This window comes from Pogona vitticeps, chromosome 10 (genome assembly GCF_051106095.1).
Source record: "Pogona vitticeps strain Pit_001003342236 chromosome 10, PviZW2.1, whole genome shotgun sequence".
NCBI classification, from domain to species: Eukaryota; Metazoa; Chordata; class Lepidosauria; order Squamata; family Agamidae; genus Pogona; species Pogona vitticeps.
The window spans coordinates 15,436,630-15,459,443 of NC_135792.1; the positions used below are offsets into that span (position 1 = coordinate 15,436,630).

Genomic DNA, 22,814 nt, shown 5'->3' on the forward strand with positions numbered 1-22,814 from the left:
TATCCTAATTTCTGTCTTCAGAAATTTAGGGATATTCTAAACCGGTGTCTCCTTTACTCATAAGCAGCAATACAAACAGACAGTCCCACTTCAAGCTAGGAAGAGTACCAATACAAACTTACATTTTTGTACACGCAGCAAGTTTTGTTCAATTTGTTCTTCAAAGCCCTTCACATTTATACCTCGGTACTTCTTGGGCCTACGGATTAAGCCTTTTTTCCCAACAATGGGCAACGGTGCTGGAGTCTTAAAAGATATCTGAAGAGACCTGAGACCAAGAAAACATGGATTAAATAGATCCAGGGCATTTTCTTATAAGAAGACAAAGAAGTCTATTGTGGTCCTCTCTGCAGAGATTCCATTCAAAAAATGCCCAAAGACTCAACTTCTTCCATTTGCATAGAGAAACAGATGAGTTTTTTGTGGAATATTATGAAAGTGCCCTTCTAGTACCGCAGAAAAGAGACATTAAATCTAGCCCTAGAGAAAACATGGTATTTAAAATAATAAGGTTAAATATCTAGAAAGTATGAAAACACAATATTTAAGCCAAAATGCATTGGAGAATAAGCTCTGTGACCATTTGATATAAAACAATGGCAATCCATTGTTTTCAGATTGATTGCACTATGATTGTCCTGTAAATGGAGAAAATCTATGGAAAGGTCTCCTGAGTCCTAGTTCAACTCTCTGCCTAGTAAAACATATTGGGTCTTAGAATAGATACTCTGTATTTATTGTATCATCTGTATTGAGCCTTTGGCTTTGTCCATGTATTTGACCTCAGATCACAAGCTATAACATCAACATTTCCTCATAGGAGTTTTCTGGTTCTAGTTTCTGTTCAAGCAACGTACTTTAGTTGTGGAGTAAATCTTCTCCAAGCCTCAAGGGCCAACTCTCCCAAACTTTTGGCTTCGGCAATTTTTGTTACCTGATTCTATTTCCCCTTTTTTAGTTTGCATTTCAAGGTTATTTCGCAAGCAAGCGACCATTCCATTAAAAGTATTAGATATGTATTTCCTTCCTTTTTTTGAGGGGAAAAGAGAGTTACAGTGGTGCCTCGCTTAACAATTGCCTCGTTTAGCGATATTTTCGCTTAACGTTGTTTTTAAAAGAATTCTATGCATCATTTAACAATGTTTCCTATGGGCAATTTTCGCTTAGCGATTTCGGGACCATGCTTCGCATAGCGAATGCATTTTTAGGTCCCCTGTTTTGCTTAACGATGTCCGTTTTTTCAATTTTAAAAGTGTCTTAAAATGTTCAAAAATGTTTTAAATGCTTGGAATCGTTAGTGCACCTTCTAAAACGTGTGCAAACTTAATTTGGCTTTGATCTGACTTTTCGTTAATTTTTGGTGATTTTTTTTCTCCCCCACAGGAAAGCATTGAAACCAACTTTTGACAGCTGTCAAAAGTTGGGCTCAATGCATTTCAACGGGGGAGGAAGAAATTCACAAGAAATTAACGAAAAGTCAGCAACTGCTGTAAATGCTTGGGTTCGTTAGAGCACCTTCTAAATCGTGTACAAACTTAGTTTGGCTTTGTTCTGAGTCTTCATTAATTATTTGTGAAATTTTTTCTCCCCCATAGTAAACAATGGAGCCCAACTTTTGACAGCTCCATTGTTTCCTATGGGGGAGAAAGAAATTCAAAATAAATTAACGAAGACTCAGAAACTGTTTTAAATGCTTGGGCTCATTAGAGCACCTTCTAAATCGTGTGCAAACATAGTTTGGCTTCGTTCTGAGTCTTCGTTAATTTTTTGTGAATTTATTTCTCCCCCATAGGAAAGAATGGAGCTGTCAAATTTTGACAGCTGTCAAAAGTTGGTGGGGGGAAAAATTCAGCAAAAATTAACAAAAAGTCAGATCAAAGCCAAATTAAGTTTGCTCCCGTTTTAGAAGGTGCACTAACGATTCCAAGCATTTAAAACAGTTTTTGAACCTTTTAAGACACACTTAAATTTGCAAAAATGGACATCGCAAAACCATTGAAATGCATTGAACAGGCTTCAATGCCTTCCAATGGAGGAAACATTGTATCGCTTAACGATGTTTCCTATGGTTTTTTCGCTTAAGGATAGCAATCCGTGCCTATTGGAGCGGATTAACCGGTTTTCAATGCATCTCTATGGGAAAACACGTTTCGCTTAACGATGTTTTCCCACAGCGATGTTTTTTTAAACCGATTAACATCGTTAAGCGAGGCACCACTGTATTAGTTTTCTTTTTCCTCTGTGGTTGATTAAACACTATGAGTGAGGAAATCCCCATTTTAGATTGTCTCATCATAGGGGTTTTGAGATATAGAATATTTAACAGGGCTTTACCATTTTTTCCCTCCATGGTCTTAATCAGAATTAACTTGAACATCACTGTGGTTATCTATGAAAGATCCTCAGTCACTGTTAATTTCCACTATGTTGCTGCCTAATAGGTGTCCTTCAGTTTCTCCATCCCCACTGCAATTATCAATTCTCTTCTGCTACTGTGACATTAATTCATAAAAAGAACATATTACTTTGGTATCTCAGCATTGACCACGCCACCTTGGGTGACACTGCCAAGAGTTTAGGAAACATTTAGATAAACCTCTAAATCACACCTTAGAACTGAAGAACAAGGAGCAGTAGTCTTGGAGGTGTGTATTCCCCCTCTCAATGTCTGCCAAGAGAAGAGATTGGAAATTTTTGTTTCTTAAGTCTTCTTACCTGGAGGAGCCACAAGAGAAAGAAATACACAGGCTCCAGGCTCAGTGGGCCAGTCCTGACTTAGTCATACTGCATACACTCATAGTCAATTTAGTGGTACAAAGTGCACCCAAGCACTTCCAAAGTTTGTGCCATTATTTGTAATTGATATTCATCTCTGCTCAAGGTACATTGGACGCTGACTTTGATTTATGTTGCTCAGGAAAATAATTGGTTTCACATAATCAGAGAGCAAAGCAGTTCTGGATCATGCTTACTTTGTTAGTGATGTGTTTTCCAGTGATGACTGAACTGAAAAAGAGGACAAAGTGTGTATTAGATGGGCATGTCAAAAAAGGTTCTACATTTTGCAAGAAATACTATCTAATGATTTGATAAATACATTTTATCATTAGAAGTCTACTTATAATAAACTACAAACAGGAGCAAATCTGATCTGCTGTATCAATATGTATTGAAGAATTAGTTATTTTCACTCATACTGCTGTTCTTCAGAATTGGAATTCTCATTCCTTCATAGTTACCATGTCTTCAGAGCAACATCACAGGAATAAGCCCCTTCTATTTAGTGCACAATCTGGCTTTTTTCTGGGCTCCACAAAATTATTTAAATGGTATAAACCTGTTGCTCCAGGTTAATGTTATTAATGTTGCTCCAAACCATATCTACATGTGATTATAGGAGAATATAATAGATCTCTTCATAGCAGCATACATATTTCAGTGTGTCCAACCTCTGTGGATGGTTTACCTATCAAAGGCATCAAAGGCATGTTTTATTGTTGTGACACGTCCCAGGCTTCTGTGCAAAGAAGCACCCATTCCTCAAGGTTCTAGTGCTCTTTGCCCTCTAGCATGGAGGAAGGAAAAGAGGCCCATTTATTTGCTTGTGCCTCCACTTGTGCATTTCATTGAATAAAAGAGCAAAGGAGCTATGTTACACAATAAAGTGATGATTCTTCTGACTTTTCTTTAGTTGACAATGGTGCGTGTTTGATGTCATGAGATTTGGCAAACAGGATTATCTCAGAATGAAAGTTTTTGGAATTCCCATTCCTTCATAGTTACAACCATTTTGTTAAATATAATTCTAACTGGAGTTAAATAATATATCACTTTTAATACCTATATACAGTGGTGCCTCGCTTAACGGGCGCCCCGTTTAACGACGAAACTGCATAGCGACAAAGATTTTGCGATCACTTTTGCGATCGCATTGCGATGTTTCCTGTTTCGCTTACCAATCATTGTAAAGTGATGATTTTTTAACGACTGATCGGCGGTTCCAAAATGGCCGCCCGCTGTGTTTTCGCGCCGTTTCCTCGCTTATCGGGCAGCAAAAATGGTGGCCATATGGAGGATTTTCAATATAGGTGAATTTTAAGCCTATAGGAACGCATTGAAGGGTTTCAATGCATTCCTATGGGCTTTTTATAATCGCATAGCAACAAAATCGCTTTGAAGCTATTTTTGCTGCACGGATTATCATCGCTATGCGGGGCACCACTGTACTTCATCCAAGGCAGATGGCCAATTTCTAAGTTATAGCCAAACTTCTGTTGTCAAAAATTGGGATGTGCCATTTCTCCTCACCTTGATATGTGTTACCAGGTGTAAAGTACATAATGGCCTGGAATGACAACTTCCAAGTAGGATAACCCAACCGAATTTACAACACACATGTGGCTAGATGAGACAGATGCAGCAAGCCACAAACCATCTGCAGAAACAACATTCTGGTGCTCGTTCTGGGAAGAAAAGCAATAATGTGAAAAACAGCCCAGAATGGCAAATTCCAAGTAGACCGGCCCAACCAAACTGACCTGCCCCATCCAGCTAGAGGGGACTGATGCAGCCAACCACAAATCCCCCCATCCGCAGAAAAGCCTGCCGCAGAAAATCTGCCATTCCCAGCAGAAAATCAATACAGTGGTGCCTCGCTTAACGATTGCTTCGTTTAACGAAGAATTCGCTTAGCGATTGGTTTTTTTGGGAGCATTTTATTATTCATTTAACGATGTTCCCTATGGGCGATTTTCGCTTAGCGATCTTCGGGACCATGCCTCGCATAGCGATGACAGTTTGGGTCCCCCCGTTTCGCTTAACAATGTCCGTTTTCGCTATTTTTAAAGTGTCTTAAAATGTTCAAAAACTGTTTAAAATGCTTGGAATCGTTAGTGCACCTTGTAAAACCTTAGCAAACTTAATTTGGCTTTGTTCTGACTCTTCATTAATTTTTGGTGAATTTTTTTCCCCACTGGAATGCATTGAAGCCTACAGTATAAAATGCATTTCAGTTGTTTTGACAGGTCTGTTTTCGCTATTTTTAAAGTGTCTTAAAATGTTCAAAACTGTTTAAAATGCTTGGAATCGTTAGTGCACCTTGTAAAACCTTTGCTAACTTAATTTGGGTTTGTTCTGACTCTTCATTAATTTTTTGGTGATTTTCCCCCCCGTTGAAATGCATTGAATTGTAGGTTTGACAGCTGTGAAAAACAGCCCCGAAAAGCAAAGTCTGAGTAGAAAACCTGAATGAAATTAATTTGTCCCATCAGACTATAGGGTACAGATGCAACCAGCCAAAAAGCCTCAGGGACTACATTCCAGTACCCATTCCACGCAGAAAATTTATACTACACAAAACAGCTTGAAGAGTGCCATTCACCATTCTTATCAGATGAGAGGAGAATGATGTAACAAGCTAGAAAACATCCTCAGGAACCACATTCCAATATTCATTCTGGATAGGAAATCTACATTGAGCAAGACAGCCTGGAACAGCAACTTCCAAGTAAGACAGCATAAAAAGATACACCTCTCTAGAAGGGGCTGGTGCACCAAACCAGTAAACAATGCCAGAAACCACATTCCCAGGCCCATTCTAAGTCCAAATTCCATGTTTTGGGAATGACCCATGAACAACAACTTCAGAATTGGTGACACCAACTAATTCATCAAACGACAAACCTTCCACTGGAATTCCACACACACAGATTGTGTTTGTACGCTCTCCCAGTGGTAAAGCTCTCAAATATCGGTGCTCTTGGCATAATAAAGGGAACATATTCAATTGAATTAGGTCAGTGATTTTATTTTAAAAAATGAAATCATTATTTAAGTTTTTAAAAAATCAGTATTTTGATTTAAATAGTTAAAAATTGATTTTTAAAATTTAAATTAAGATTTAAATTGATTTGATTTAAACCAAATCTATCCTGGAGGTTACTGATGTTACAGGGCTCAAAACCATCTCAGAGAACTATATTCCAGCACCCATTTTGTCCCAAAATTATTATTATTATTATTTATTTAATTTATATCCCGCCCATCTGATACATCTATACTATAGAAAGCAGCCTGGAGCAGTAGCTTCCAAGCAAGAAAAGTCGCTTTATTTATCAGCCATAAAGAGCTCAACAGCAGTTAATGAACAAGCCACAAACAAAAATGGGGATGAATATAAAAATGAATTGTGATTTTCGATGAAAATTGTATCATATATACATCATTTTGTATTAGTCAATTCTGGAGACCCCGGCAAATACAAAGCGACAAATATTTACCCAGTTTTATTCATTGATTCGTCTATATCTGTTGATTCATCACTCTTTTTGGACTTCTCTGCGCCATCTCTGCAGCTTGCTGGTGCCAATCAGCAGCTCTGGGCAGTCAGGAGATCCAGGATTAGCATGTCAGGCTGTCAATAGTGCTGCCGAAAGGGCTGTGCGGGTGTACCTTTTTCCCTGCAGCCGTTTCCCACTTCTGTTCAAGTCTTTGACTGAAACAGGGCAGGTGCTGGCTGACTGGCTAGTTGCGCTACTGCAAGTTCTGTCACTTCTGTGCAGCCAAGCAAACACAGTTCTTTTCCTTATTCAATTCATTTATTTCATTCATTAACATAATTTGTTTTGAGTTATTTAGGGTACGATTAATTTTCCTGCTCCTTCCCCACATTGCTTTTTAAAAATCCCTTCAATTCCTCCCCCACCATAATTTAGACATTAAAATGTATTACACCCTCTCTATTATTGCTCTTAGTTGTTCCTTCCCCTCCCACGTATTTGGCAGGATGGGATACAGGGCAACTGAACATGAAGGGCAGTGGCCAGCATTGGGTATCCAAGGGGAAGAAGCCTGTGAGGCTGCATAGGCACCACCAACACCCCTCTTCCTCTGGTGGCCTTGCAGGCAGGCATGGAAACAGAGCTTCCAGAGGAGCCCAAAGAACTACCACTCCTCTTCCTGGAGGAATCTGAGGAGTTACTGGTTCCAGAAGATCCAGAAACCTCCCAGTCCTCAGAACCAGTAATGGCAAGGAAGGCTTCAACCCCCCCGCCCATCCCAAGAGTCATCTCTTCCCTCCTCCCAGACCAGCAGCAGTCAAGGGCAGGCAGTGGGTCGTCATTTTGCCAAACTCGGCAGAGGGTCCCTGTGGGATAATTTCACGATGGACAATGGTGACCCCTGGCTGGCACGCTGCGATGCCTGTCTTGTGGAGGTTCAGAGGGGTCAGCACTATCGGGGGGGGCGCTGAGGAAAGCAGCTCCAAGAGGAGAAGTGGGGAGGCAGGAGGCGGCGCTGTCATGAATTTGATTATGAAAATAGAATAGAGTTGTATTTCATAGGATTTATTTCAGAGCTGCAACGAAAAAAGCTAGAAATCTGCTTGTGTCCAGGTGCTAATTAGAGAGAAAAATGTACAAGGTCAGTTCTTCTCCAGCTAAAGAAAAAAAAAGTTAAGAAGAGCAAGCTGACCCTTATCTTATCTCAACTCCGATGGACAAGGATATTGTGATGATTTGTGTTTTTATGTGTATTAGAATGGGATATGTAGTCCATAGAAAATAGTCCATGCACAGTCCTTAGGAAAAATCCCATAAGTCCAAAAGTAATCCAGCAAAGCATAGGAACCAGTCCATGTAGGTAGGCCACCAGTCCGTCTCGAAAGACATTAGGGTGAGTCCCAAATGGCTGAAGAGTAGGTCACGAATGACGAAAGGTCGGTCATATCCCATTCTAATACACATAAAAACACAAATCATCACAGACATAACTTCTTAATTTAAGAAAGATGGGCGAAGAGAGACGGAAGGAGAAGGACGGAGAAGAGATGGAAGGGAGAGAGACGACACAGAGAGAAATGCAGCCGACAGGACTTTATTTTGAGATTGCGTAAGAATGCTTATTTAAGATATAGCTAGACTGTTTATTGTTTTCACTTTATAGAGGAAATAACTGATGGCTAAGGCTGGGGGTTATTTTGGAAATACTGAATGACGTTAAAATGAGCTTGTTGAAATGATATCTTTTGTAATAAAATATAAAAAAGACAAATTGTCTGTAAGCTGTCTCCTTGTTTAGACCAAGCTACTGTAGTAAATTGGATATTTTAGAACTAGGATTGTTTTGATCTGGCTACATTACGCTACCAAATGAGGGTCCTAAAGTAATAAAAGAGGAAGAGCAGACCTTCCAGATTGTTTATTTAAAATCGAGACAGACTTGGGTGAAGGAGTGAGAAGTCGCCTAGAGCAAAATTACAGGACCCGATTTTGCTGGCAATAGGGACTGATCATTCTGAATCCCTCTCTGTCTCGTGTAAAGGCAGTTCTAAGGAACGCTTTTACCAAATGGTGGCAGCGGTGGGATCTTAGTCTCACGTGCCGTGTTTACAGTATAGTGGCAGATGGGATTTGATTTACAAGCCATGGTGGCTGTGTTTGGATACAAATCCATGTGCTGTGTTTATGCCATGCTGACAGCTTAAATAGTTGCAGCTTGGATTGCGCTTTGCTCAAGGGCTGAATTAGCGCTGGTAATTGTTTTATGAAGGCAGATGTGTGAGTAAGCAGATACACACTGCTAAATAAAGGACAAGAGAAACTTCTCTGGCGTGAGCTTCAGAGCAAAGCAGGGAAGGTTGTAAATTATTGTGACTGGGGAAGACTCCTATGCAGAAAGCTCAGGCTAAAGTGATGCAAGGAGAGATTCTGCCAGTGGCTTAAGAGTTCTAAGGAACAAGCATTGTGCTGTTTAAAAGTGCCAGCTCGATTCACTCAGGTGACAGAGTGGCAAAATTGTTTTGAGTGTAGCAGGAGTCTATAAGGAGCAGCCAGGATAATAAAAGTAATTTAAAAGTAATTAAATAAAGTTAAAAAAGGAAAATTTCCTACCCCAAGCCAGAGCCAAAAGGATTTCCTGAAGGGAAAGTAGGATTAGTCAAAGTTGACAGTTTAATTGTTTTATTGCTCCTCCCGTGCTTCGGCCAAGGCTGCAGGGAGGGAGAGAAAAAAAAAAGGAAAAATGGCTTTTAGCAGTCGGTTTTCACTGCCTGAATTATCAGTGGATAAGGAGATTTTGGAAGCAGTGGAACACTGGGAAGTAGATAACCCAGAGGATGAAGAAGATGCCCAAAGATTAATAGAAGCAAATCCAGAAGTTGTTAAACTTAAAGTAATGCCAAGAAGGACACAGCAGTACACTGGGGCGGAACAAGTTCCAACTCAGGAGGATCTGCTAACAGAGAAAATTCTTGCTAATGACCAGAGGTCGTCAGGAGCAGCAATGGCAGAGGCCAGCAGCAGTCCAGCAGATAAAAGAGATGCGAGTTTCAGGTTGCAAGAGCAGTTTACCCTGATGATGGCAGACTTCATGGAGAGCCAGAGGCAATGGTTTGAAGCCCACTCCACGAGTCAGAGAAAAGCAAGGGAATACCATGAGATGAAACTGCATCTTTTGCAGAGGAAGATTGCTGGGGAAGAGTGGACCAGAGGCTCTTTAGGGAGCATGGACAGTGGAAACCTGTCTGATTACCAGGAAACTGAAGAAATAATTTCCTTTAAGAAGATTGAACCTACTCCCAAAGTTAGGCCTATTCCAGAAGTGCCTAGGAGGCAGAGCCTATATGAAGCTAAGAAGACAGTGGTTCCAGAACCAAGACAGTCCTTCGCAGGGGAGCGCAGAAGTATGGGCCCTAGCCAAACTAGGTCACCCCTGGCTTGTTTCCAATGCAGAGGAGCCCATTTAAAGAAGGATTGTCCAAGACTGTCCGTATCAACTAATCAAGAGGGGAAGCCAGTTGGCAAAACACCGGTACCTGCACCAAGGAAATTCCAGCAGGCACCCATACCCACTCCACGGAAATTCAAGCCAACGACCCCTAAAGTGGATTATCTCAGTGCAACACCACTAGAAATACCAGAAGAAATACCAGAAGAACCGCAAGTCATTAATCAACCAAGGATTGTGCCAAGGATAATGGGCTTACGGGTAGCCCAAGTCTCTACAACAGTAAACCAACAGACATCCTCAGGGGAGAAATTTTCAGTTATAGATCCCAGTAGCATCCTACCGGAAGAACAGTTATATTGGTCACTGAAAAGTTTTTCAGAACCCGTGACTCTATATTTTGCTTCAGGAGATATAACCATAAACGCCTCTCGAGATACCGCCGCGGACATTTCTTCGATTAACAAACAGTTTGTGGATCCGGCACTAATTTTGAATAACCTGAGATGTCCAGTGAAAACATATGGATCAGGAGAAGTAATCGAGCGATTTGTACCACTCGTGTATGTGCACTTAAGCTACAAGAATTGGAAAGGTGCAAAATATCTATTAGTGCATGAAGGCAAACCTGATTTTTTATTGGGAAACGATCTAGCATTTCTTAACCACCAACACACTTTAAAATCAGCTTCCATACAAGCAGTGACACGTGCGCAAAGCAAAGCAATAGAGCAAGTCCCAACTGAAGATAACTCTGAGGAGCATTCAGATGGACATGTAACGCAACATCAACCCCTTGCAGATGAAACGGATAGTACAACTGAGATAAAAACTGAACCAGAGGATCTACTAGTACCAATGGGATCAGAGGAATTCAAACGAAAACAGATGGAAGACCCTACTTTGGATTCTTTGAGGTCACAAGCCGACGGTTACGCGGTACAACCGGTACAACAAAAAGTAACCTTTTTGTGGGGACAAAATGGACTATTGTACCGAGAATATTTTCCCAAATCAAATGAACAGGCGGAACCAGTACAACAACTAGTCATTCCACAGAGGTACAGAGAAAGAATTCTGCAACTTGCCCACGATAGTCCAAGTAGCGGACATCTTGGAATCCAAAAAACGTTAAGCCGGATTTCACAACATTTTTATTGGCCCGGAATTTCTAAGACCGTCAAGGACTACGTTAGTACCTGTGATTACTGTCAAAGAACAGGGAAATGGACTGACTGTACAAAACAAAAATACTATCATGACAAGAAGGCCCGTCACCGAGAGTTTGAAGTGGGTGATATGGTACTTGTACTAAACCCGCTCAGACCTTCAAAATTGGAAGCAGTTTGGGAAGGTCCAGGGGAAATCATACAAAAAGTGGGAAATGTGAATTATCTTGTGAAAATGTTAAATTCATCCAAGAAACCAGTTATGTATCATGTAAATAGTTTAAAAATGTATAGAGACAGATCGGCAATGGTGTATCAGTGTCATGTGGCGTGTTTTAAACCAGATAATGAACCTACTGACATGGTAACTAAATGGGGTAAAAGTCAAAAGATTGTTCCTAATAATTCTAATTGTAACAATGTGGGGAGAAAAATCGAACATAATGTAACAGATCGTTGAAAAATTGTATGCTGATGTAATATGGTTACCTTGAATTTATGGTTAAAATTAACTTGTTTTCCTTTTCTGTATTAGAGATGTATTTAGCTATAAGAAAAGATATATTACTGTTATGAATTTAATACTTTGTTAAGATAAATTTAAGTTCACATAGTCTTGTTAACCTTTCATAATCAAATGTTAAGTTAGTAACAAAATAAGAACTTTAATAGTCCTATATTTTGTATCTTTAAGGGGGGGCGTGTCATGAATTTGATTATGAAAATAGAATAGAGTTGTATTTCATAGGATTTATTTCAGAGCTGCAACGAAAAAAGCTAGAAATCTGCTTGTGTCCAGGTGCTAATTAGAGAGAAAAATGTACAAGGTCAGTTCTTCTCCAGCTAAAGAAAAAAAAAGTTAAGAGCAAGCTGACCCTTATCTTATCTCAACTCCGATGGACAAGGACATAACTTCTTAATTTAAGAAAGATGGGCGAAGAGAGACGGAAGGAGAAGGACGGAGAAGAGATGGAAGGGAGAGAGACGACACAGAGAGAAATGCAGCCGACAGGACTTTATTTTGAGATTGCGTAAGAATGCTTATTTAAGATATAGCTAGACTGTTTATTGTTTTCACTTTATAGAGGAAATAACTGATGGCTAAGGCTGGGGGTTATTTTGGAAATACTGAATGACGTTAAAATGAGCTTGTTGAAATGATATCTTTTGTAATAAAATATAAAAAAGACAAATTGTCTGTAAGCTGTCTCCTTGTTTAGACCAAGCTACTGTAGTAAATTGGATATTTTAGAACTAGGATTGTTTTGATCTGGCTACATTACGCTACCAAATGAGGGTCCTAAAGTAATAAAAGAGGAAGAGCAGACCTTCCAGATTGTTTATTTAAAATCGAGACAGACTTGGGTGAAGGAGTGAGAAGTCGCCTAGAGCAAAATTACAGGACCCGGTTTTGCTGGCAATAGGGACTGATCATTCTGAATCCCTCTCTGTCTCGTGTAAAGGCAGTTCTAAGGAACGCTTTTACCACAGGCGCCGCCTTCCAAAAGTTGCAGGAGCTGGGAGCGTGAAGCAGGCCACGCTCCATGAAGCTGCACCCATTGGGTCTGCAATGGCCCTCAACTGAGATGATTGCCCTGCTCAGACGTCCACTGTTGAAGCCCCAACCTTTTGCCAGTTGCTGCATTTTTTGCCCCCTGGTATGATCCCTCCCCCAGAGAACCCTCAGTCCTAGAGTACTGCCCTGCTCTCTGACTCTATGAGGGAGGTGGTCCATGACCAGCTCTCACAGGCACAGGGGTGTAAGGTGCACTGCACGGCAGACCTGTGGAGGTCACCACGGGTACCTCTCACTCACGGCCCACTGATAGCAACTGGGCGACCTGAGGAGTGGTAGGACATCACTGACAGTGCCGCAGGGGGGGGCTTTGTCCTACCACTGGGCTACAGGTCCGTACTGCTGAAGACGTGGCACATGGAGACTCAGAAAATGGGGAGGAACATTGCCAATGAGTTCTTGTGCATGCTGCAGCAGTGGGCACTGGAACGGGAGGTCATCCATGGGCACATGAGCACGGATGCAGGGTGGAACATATTGGCAATATTGAACACGGCAGGCTTAGAGGGCATCATGTGCACGGCACACAAATTATACCTAGTAGTGCACGAGGCCAGTGGCCTGGGCAGCCATGTCAAGCCTGAATGAGACACAGGCACCTGGCAGACACAGGCATTCCTGAAGCAATACTGCCAATTGGTGGGCCACTTCTCATGCTGTCTGAAAGCTGCCCACCAGCTGTGTGAGAGGCAGGAGGACTTGGGGCAGGAGGACTTGGGGCAGGAGAGACACATTATCCTGACGGACCTGCCCAGCAGATGGAACTCCACCTACACCACGGTTGTCTGGCCTAGTGGAGCAGAAGACCATTCTGGAGGACATCATGTCCTCCATGCCTGTTCTGCCCGGGGGATGACAGACGGGCATCAGTGCCATGAACCGTCTGACCTTCTCCCAGATGGTGGACGTGCTCAAGCCCTTTCAAGAGACCACTGATATCTTGTGTAGCTATGCAGCAACACTAGAAGAGGTAATCCCCCTGATTCATGCCCTCAATCGTTCTCTGGAATCAGGTATTGTGTTGGAGGCAAACACTACCTCAGTACCAAACACATCAGTGCCTGCAGGGGTCGTATACTGCCAAAATGGCAAACGCCTCTGATCCTGCCGGGGGAAATCCCTACCTGAATACCAAACATTTAAGTGCCTGCTGGGGGCAACATGCTGCCAAAATGTCAGAAGCCTCTGGTTCTGCAGGGGGACAGCCTCCCGAAATGCCAAACACCTCAGTGCCAGCTCGGGGTCTATGCTGCCAAAAACTCCAAACGCCCTTGATCCTGCTAGGGACAAACCCTACTTCAATGCAAAATGCCTTGTTGGGGCACACCCAGCTAAAAAGCCACTGGAGGCAAACCAAATTACCTCTATGCCATCCACCTGCGTGCCTGGTGGCAAATTTTGACAGCTGAGTGTGTCACTTTCCTGGGGGGACCCAATTTGTGGGTAAATAACTTGGATATCCAAAACGCAATCTTCACCAAACTTGGAGAGCCTTTAGACACAAGACATACATAGAGAAACCAAAATCAAACAGAAGGTTCCAAAGTACCTGGGGGAAATTTCCTGGGAGGGCCCTCCTTGTGGATATATAACACAGACGTCCAAAACCAAAACCATCAAATTTGCAGGGCTTATAGAATAGAGTGAGAGGAAGCAGCCCTGGGAATTTGATTCCTCTAGGCACCTAGGGGCCCGTTTTATAATGTTCTAAAGTGAACACAAATTAATTCATAATTTCATCAAAAATATTTGTATTTATTTATTTATTTATTTATTTATTTATTTATTTATTTATTTATTTATTTATTTATTTATTTGATATCCCGCCTATCTAGTCGCGTCAGGACCACTCTAGGCGGCTAACAACATAAATAACACAATAAAATTAATATATAAAACAATTATTAAATGGTAAGACATCACACAAGGTGGGAGGAACAATAAGAGAGGAAAAAAGATGTTAAGGGGCGTCAGGGATTATCTGATGGAAAGGCCTGCCGAAACAGCCATGTTTTTAATTGATTCTTAAAGATACCCAGCGAGGGTGCCACGCAAATCTCAGGAGGTAAGTTGTTCCAGAGGCGAGGAGCCACCGCCGAGAAGGTCCAATTTCTTGTCTTTTCCTTCCGGGCCTCTCTCGGCATTAGGCTCCTCAGCCTCACCTCCTGGCTCGCACAAGTTACACGGGTAGATCTTGGTGGGAGTAGGCGTTCCGCCAAGTATCGAGGCCCTAAACCTTTTAGGGCTTTGTACGTGAGCATCATCACTTTGAAGTCGATGTGGAAACGGATGGGCAGCCAATGCAATGCGGCCAGAGTGGGTGAGATATGTTGGAATTTTTTCACTCCACTAAGTAATCTGGCCGCCGCATTCTGCACCACCTGGAGTTTCCACATCAGCCTCAAAGGTAGCCCCACGTACAGTGCATTACAGTAGTCTAATCTTGAGATTATGAGCGCATGCACCAAGGTGGTGAGCGCCCCAACATCAAGGTAGGACCACAGCTGGGCTATCCGCCCGAGATGAAAAAAGGCAGTACGTACCACCGACGCTACCTGGAATTCCATAGTAAGCACCGCGTCCAGATGGATCCCCAAGCTGCGGACCCCATCCCTGGTGGGCAGAGTCAACCCCCCAAAAGAGAGGGAGCTTCCCAAATCCCCAACTGTGGGGGCGCCCACCCTCAGTACCTCCGTCTTGTCCGGGTTCAGCCTTAGCCCGTTCTCCTGCATCCATTGCAGTACGGTCTCCAGGCAGCGCTGAAGGAACAGAACGGCATCTCCTGCAGTTGGTGAAAAGGAGATGTAGAGCTGGGTGTCGTCAGCATACTGATGACACAAGGCTCCACAATCCCTGATGACCCCACCCAGCGGCCTCATATAGATGTTGAACAGCATTGGGGAGATAATCGACCCCTGTGGAACCCCACAATTGAGGCTCCACGGGGCCGAGACTCTCCCCAAGCTGCACTCTCTGGGGACGGTCCTCCAAGAAGGAACGGAGCCAGGCCAATGCCAGGCCACCTATTCCCAACTCAGAGAGCCTCCCCAGGAGGATACCGTTGTCAATGGTATCAAAGGCCACAGATATCGAGGAGGACCAGCAGAGACACTTTGCCCCTGTCAGCCTCCCTCAATAGATCATCACACAGGGCGACCAATGCCATTTCTGTGCCGTGGCGTGGCCTGAAGCCCGACTGAAATGGATCCAGGGCTTCTGTTTCATCCAAGAGCGCCTGAAGCTGGTCGGCCACCACCCTCTCAACCACCTTGCTTAAGAAAGAAACATTGGCGACGGGCCTATAATTGCCAATTTCATCCGCCGCCAAACTAGGTTTCTTCCTAATGGGCCTAATGAGTGTCTCCTTGAGGGCGGAGGGAAACCTGCCCTCAAGGAAAGACCCATTAATCATTACAGTGGCCCATCCCGTTGTTGAAGGCCTGGCTGCTTTGAATAGCCAGGCCGGGCAAGGGTCCAAGGAGGAGGAGGTGGCACGACAGTGGTCAAGCACCCTGGCCACAGAGTCAGGCGTAACAGGCTGAAAGGAGTTGAAAATCACCGGGCAAGACGGAGCGCTGGACATCTCTGCTCGACTCACTGTATTCAAAAAAGGAGAAAGGTCTCGGCGGATGGCCTCCACTTTCGATTTTAAAAATGCTGCAAATTGGTCCGGTGAGAAACTAGGGGGAGGCCCATCACTCGGACCAAGTCCGGATAGGTCGCATACTATACGGAAAAGTTCCGCCTGCTGATTGGACGCTTCGCTTATCCGGCTAGCGAAGTATGCTTGACTGGCAGACTTTACCTTAGCCAGGTAAAGGTTAGTAGCGACCTTGACAGCTATCCAATTATAATCCGTCGGGTCCTTTCTCCATTTGCGCTCTAGCCGTCTCCTGACCCGCTTCAACGCCCGGAGATCCTGGTTAAACCATGGCGCCGGACGGTCTCTGCGACGGAGAGGGCGTTTAGGAGCGATCATGTCTACAGCCCTAGCTGCGGCAGCAGACCAGCCGTCAACCAGAGCCTCCACAGGACCGCCAGCCAGGTCAGCCGTAACACCTCTCATGGCATCCTGGAATCCGACCGGATCCAGTAGCCTTCGAGGGCGGACCATGACAATAGGTCCCTGCTCCTTGCGAGGGGGGACAGCCATTTTGAGGGTGCATTTTATTAGGTGGTGGTCCGACCATGACAAGCGTACCGACTTGAGGTCAGTCACCATCGGACCACTCTCGCCCCCATTGGTGGAAAAAACCAGATCCAGTGTGTGGCCACCCACGTGGGTGGGGCCGTTGACATGTTGGGACATGTTCAAGAAGGCCATGGTCTCCAAGAACTCAAGAGCTGGCCTGGAAGTCTCTGCCCCCGCATGCATGTTGAAATCCCCAAAACTAATAGCCTCGGGGAACCCAACAGTGCCACAGAGACAAAGTCCACCAGCTCCGGTAGGGAAATGGCTGGGTCGCGGGGAGCACGGTAACCCAGCAAGATCACAATACCATCCCTAGTCCCAATCGACACGTGGAGAACCTCAAGACCCGGCTTTACCACCGAAGAGCGCCTAGCAACCTCCAAGCTGGATTTATAGACAATGGCTACTCCCCCCCCTACCCTCCAGTCTACCCTGGTGTTGGACAGCATAACCGGGCGGACAGATGAGTGCTAGGGGGGGACCCCCTTCTCCACCAATCCATGTTTTGGTTATGCATGCCAGGTCTGCATCCTCCTCCAGGATAAGGTCTTGAATTACCTGGGCCTTATTGGATACAGACCTGGCATTCAACAACACCAAGCGTAGAGTGGAGGGGCGACTGGTCTGGCTACCTCGATACTGGGGGTTGGTCACTGTCTCAGAACAATGAACAGCTTTTAAGCATCTGTCCATCGTTCTTCTAACACGAGCAGGCACGGTGCCAATTGGCGACCTTGATGGTGGGACGGTGCCAATTGGCGATTTGGCGACCTTGATGAATTACAAATAATGGAAAATCATCATTTTTAGAATTTGGTCCCAGTTCTAGCAACAAAACATCCTAAGGTACCATATTCTAGTATCTTTTCTTGGCCAAAGTCCTACATTCCAGAAAGCATCCTGGAACTGCAACTTCTGAATACATCATAAAGGTAAAGGTTCCCCATGACAGTTAGTCCAGTCGTGTCCGACTCTAGGGTGCAGTGCTCATCCCTGTCTCCAAGCTGTAGAGCCACCGTTTGTCCGTATACCGTTTCCGTGGCCAGCGCAACTAGACCCGGAGCGCCGTGATCTTTCCACTGTGGTGGCACCTATTTATCTACTCGCATTTTTACATGCTTTTGAACGGTTAGGTTGGCAGGAGCTGAGACAAGCGACGGGAGCTCACTCCATCACGTGGATTCAATCTTATGATGGCTAGTCTTCTGGCCTTGCAGCAGAGGCTTCTGCAGTTTAACTCACAGCGCCATCATGTCCCATATGAATACATCATACCTATCATGTAAATCGTAAGTAGCCACAAATGATCCACAGGAACTATAAGAAGGTTTTTTTCTGGGCTGAAAAACTATTTTCTGTATAGCATCTCAAAACAGCAGTTTATAAGGCGGATAAGGGAAACACATTCTCCAGTCAAACAGAATTGAATGGGAAAATGCAAGGAATAATTGAATTACATTTGGATGCCCTCCTTGGAAGTCACTGCTCTAGGCTGTGCTTCACTATATTGATTTTCTGTCAGGACCAGGTACAGTGGATGGCATATAAGTTAAATAAATAAATAAATAAAATGTTGTTCTTGGGATTTTTGGGTTTTTTTTGTTTTGGCTGGATGCATCAGTCTACTCTAGCAGATGGGGCAAGTGAATTTGATTGGGCTGGCTTATTCAGAAATGACTCTTCCAAGCTGTTTTTCACAATATTGATCTTCTGACTAGAACAGGTACTGGAATGTTGTATCTGGGAGCATTTTTTGGCTGGTAACATCAATCACCTCTAGCTGGAAGGGCAGATCAATTTGGTTGGGCTGGCCTACTGGGAAGATGCCATTCTGGGCTGGTTTTCGCAAGACCAATTTTCTGTCTGGGACAGGTACTGGAATGTTGCCCCTGGGGGTGTTTCATGGTTGCTTCCATCTGTTCCCTTTAGCTGGATGGGTCTGGTGAATTTGGTTGGGTTGTCCTACTTGGAAATCTCAGTTCCAGGCTGTTTTTTTGCAATATTGATTTTCTGCCCAGAATGTGTACCAGAGTTGTTTCTGCAGACGATATGTGGCTTGCTGCATATGTATCTCATCTGGACACCTTTTTATGGTGAATTTGATTGTGTTTTATTTATACACATGCACTGCCCCATTAGTGCAATGCACTATTCTGGGTAGTTCACAACAAGTAAAATAGCCAGAAGATAAACAGATAAAAACAGTAAAAGGCACAAAACCACCAAAACCACCTGTGTTACCAGGAACTTTATCTCTATGAGAATGTAGACAGGTTTTACATCAGGCAGAGTTTTTATGGAAAGCCTCCCCAAAAAGCAGTTTTTAAATATGTCTTTTACACATTGGCGGGGGGGGGGGCAAGATGCCACTCCATTTGGAGCTGGTTCCACAGAGCTGGTGCCAATGTGAAGAAGGCGTCTTAGAAGATTTCTGGGCTTCCCTTGAAATGGCAACACAGAGGAGCATCGTATGTGAGGATCTGGTGGTCAGACAGATAACACTGGGGAGAGATTCTCCAATAAGCAGTGTGGTGCCAAATTCTGGAAGGCTTTCTTTATATGTGAACATCAGAAAGTTCAACCTAATCTGGGACAGAATGGATAACCAGCAAAGGCGAGCCAAAACTGGAATAATGTGATCAAATAACCTCACACCAGCCACCAGTCTGTTACTGCATTCTGGACCTGCTGCAGTCTCTGGATCAGCCTCAAGGGAAGCTCCACATAGAGAGTGTTACAATAGTCAGTCCAGGAGATGACAAGCATTTGCACCAGTTTCCTACTTGAAAGTTGCCATTATGTGCCATTGTGTTCCGTTCTGGCTGGGTTTTTGGGGGGAGGGGTAATAAAGGTGTAATGAAAGAGCAATATCCATTGGGTTCAATATTGTTTGGATGTTGGTCCAGCATATTCCAGCTGTTTCTGGCATCAATTTTTATCAAGAAGTCTGTTTTATACTCCTCCAGCTTTTACCTACCCCCCCCCGACAATCCCAATTTTTTTTTAACATCAGTTTGCCTGTGTTGTCAATCTCTGATTGTGCTGTGGACAACTTTGCACATTTCGGCTGAATTTTAGTGCTGGCATGAGGATTTGGTTTTATGCCACCCTGCTCATTTATTAACCATCAGAACAACGAGTTTGGTTAGAGCTGTGGCCTTAGTTTGGCATTCTTACTTGTTCGTTTTTTAACTGCCCCATGTTCCAAAAAAAAGAGGAAAATACAAAACATACTTCAGCAGTTTCCCTCATCCATTTATCTTAGACCAACAGAATTAATAAATTCTTCAGATTTTCTGATGTATCTAATAATCAAAGGTTTCACTCACCTGTGTTTGAGTCAAACTGCTTATTGAGACCTTTCTCAAACTCAGATAGACTAATCTTTTTTGACTTAGTTTTGAGCAATGAAGTCTGACACTTCTTTTTGGGTGCAGATTCAGACAAACTGATTTCTATGTCACTAGAAGATAAAATATGACTTTAGTGGAGGCAATACTGTATAATCTATCAGGAAATGTGCCAACATCTCCCCATTCAATTTGAAGGCATTTGAAGGTCATTCTATCGGTGAATCTCTCTGTGAATGTGACTCCTTAGATGGAAAACAGGAAAATTACAGTATAGTAGAACTGAAGAGGGGAATTAATATTGTTCAGGAGCACTAATATCAGGGCCGAGACTACGTTTATTTGATTTTTTTTTCAGTTCACTCTTTCCACAAATCAGTAAAGGACTCTTGGGGTGGAGTTATTTCATTTTCCTTTATGTACTGTAGCTTCAAACAATCATTCCATGACTAAGTTTTGGACAGGGTGCCAGGAAATGTGTTCCTGCCTCCACGTGATGGACTTGTACAAAAATTAGGTATTTCCGGGAGCAGATATTTATAGATATCAATGTAATAACAAAACAAAGTAATACTGGGGTTGGATTTATTCTCATTATTTATTACTGTGCACTCATAAGATTCTGCTTGCTATCTTATGTACTTTAGCAAGGCTTTCAATTGGTATTCTGTGAAAATCTATGGAACATTTATTTGTCACATAATGGCATACACAAAATTTGCAACATTGCACTCCTGGAATGATGGGCTGAAGACGCCCGAGTGCCCCAAGAACACAGTGTCAAGGAACAATATTTTTGAGCGCTGCTTTCCTTTCATTAGAATGAAGGAAATCCTCTGCCCTAGAGTCCTTCATAGATTTGTAGAAAGATTGTGATGAAGTAAAATATCTATAACCAAAAAATGCTACATCAATTCATTATTATCCCTTTCAGTTTACAGGAACTGGATTTGTTTGGAAAAGTATCCCACTTTTTCTCTTATAGGGTCAGTAAACAATATTCATACTATATTCCCATGACTTGACACCACGGGACATTTTCCCCCCATACTCACACCCAAAAAACCCATTAGAAGATTATATAATTTAACCTCTCTTGTTATCAGCCATAACTAAGATGAATTATTCAAAATGAGAGCTCATTGCTCCTGCAATGACCACATAGCTATGAAATGAGTAACCAACTGAAACCAGGCAGGAGACATTGTTCCTAACTGTTCTTTATGCTATTAAATTGATTTGATTCATGCTATTAAAGAAATGTTGTATCCAAATGCATCTTTGTCTTTCCATTTTGGAGATTGAACAAATTTATGCTTGTCATTAAACAGAATATGGTGGTGCCTCACTTAACGGGCGCCCCCTTTAACGATGAAATCGCATAGGGACGGACTTTTGCGATGTTCTAAATGGGGAAAAATCACTTTGCGATGATTGGTACCGTTTCACTTACCTATCATCGCAAAACAATGATTTTCTAACAGCTGATCGGCGGTTCCAAAATGGCCACCCACTGTTTTCTGGGACGGATTCCTCGCTTACCAGGCAGCGAAAATGGCCGCTGTATGGAGGATTTTTGCTTTAAGGCGAGTTTTAAGCCCATAGGAACGTATTGAAGGGGTTTCAATGCATTCCTATGGGCTTTTTCATATTGCAAAGCGACGAAATCGCTTGGCAGCGATTTTTGCTGCACCGATTATCGTCGCTATGCGAGGCACCACTGTATAGCAAAAGAGTACCAGTAATAGAAAAGGGAAAACATTTATTTTTGTTGTCATTTTAGTCAAATTATGAATATATTTAAGAAAGAATTGGTGGATTTATAGACATGCTTAGAGAGGTTCCCTTTGTCAAATGTAAGTTAAACTTTTCCACGTGGTTACCATTATACTTCTTTATCCTACTCAACTGTCAAATCAGGAAAAAAGAACGGAAATTTTGATGGTGTGGAACCCCAAGGATTTATTCAAATTACTTGGATTATTTATTGTAAATAGACAAAAAGTCATTTACCTGCAAGGAATATGTTCTGAAGGGAGTTGAACAACGGGCTCTGCTGGTTTGGAGGTATCGGGTTTAACAGGAACAAGTGGAGAAGTTACTGGCACTGTCAAAAGTATATCAAGTTGCATGTTTAAAGTTTTCTAAATTAAAACTCCAGCAGGAATCTGAGCTAGACAAGTGCTAGAGAAGCAATCAATCAACCAATCAATAACAAAAAAAAACCACTCCAAATTTTTTTATATCATTTACTTAGAGCTATAATTAGCAGCTGGGTATACAAAAACATAGTCAAGAGTAACTTCAAAGAGATCACACCAGACTTTGAAGCTCTCTGAAGGAAACTTAAGGACTTTTGGACCCAGATAGTTTTCTCATCCATCCTACCAGTACTTGGAAGAGGAATAGAAAAGGAAAGGAAAATACTCCTAGCGAATGACTGGCTAGGAAGGTGGTGTTGAAGTGAGAGATACGGTTTTTGGAACCACAGGCTAAGCTTCCTAGGAGATGGACTCTAGTAAGAGATGACTGGTACTTCACAAAAACTGGGAAGAATGTGTTTGGCCACAACATGAAGAACTTCATCAGGCAGTGAATTGGAAGTGGGAGACACAAACACAGAGGTGGAGAGAGATGAAGCCGTACACACAATAAGAGAAACGTACCAAACAGTTGCAGCATACGTCAAAAATACACATTCCTGCACAGAGATATAGGAGGAGGAGACTGGCTGTCCCATTGAGAGTATCTGGATCAATGTAGTTGGGGTGATAAACAAAAGAACATGGTAGTTAGAGTCTACT

The 22,814-nt window shown here is 42.9% G+C and overlaps 1 protein-coding gene across 4 annotated transcripts in view; it reads right to left on the bottom strand.

Moving 5' to 3' along the window:
• Positions 1-22,814, bottom strand: part of CENPT (centromere protein T) — a 49,172-nt gene that overhangs the window by 21,138 nt on the left and 5,220 nt on the right. For 3 of the 4 annotated variants that reach the window (XM_072980939.2, XM_078380371.1, XM_072980938.2), the window contains exons 3-6: positions 22,024-22,117; positions 19,990-20,123; positions 2,973-3,006; positions 123-268 (exon numbers count right to left, since the gene is read on the bottom strand). In XM_072980939.2, coding sequence (XP_072837040.2) covers positions 123-268; positions 2,973-3,006; positions 19,990-20,123; positions 22,024-22,117 — 408 coding nt within the window. Of the gene's footprint in view, positions 1-122; positions 269-2,972; positions 3,007-4,308; positions 4,401-19,989; positions 20,124-22,023; positions 22,118-22,814 lie in introns of those variants that run through there. The other variant, XM_078380372.1, reaches the window with a different exon arrangement.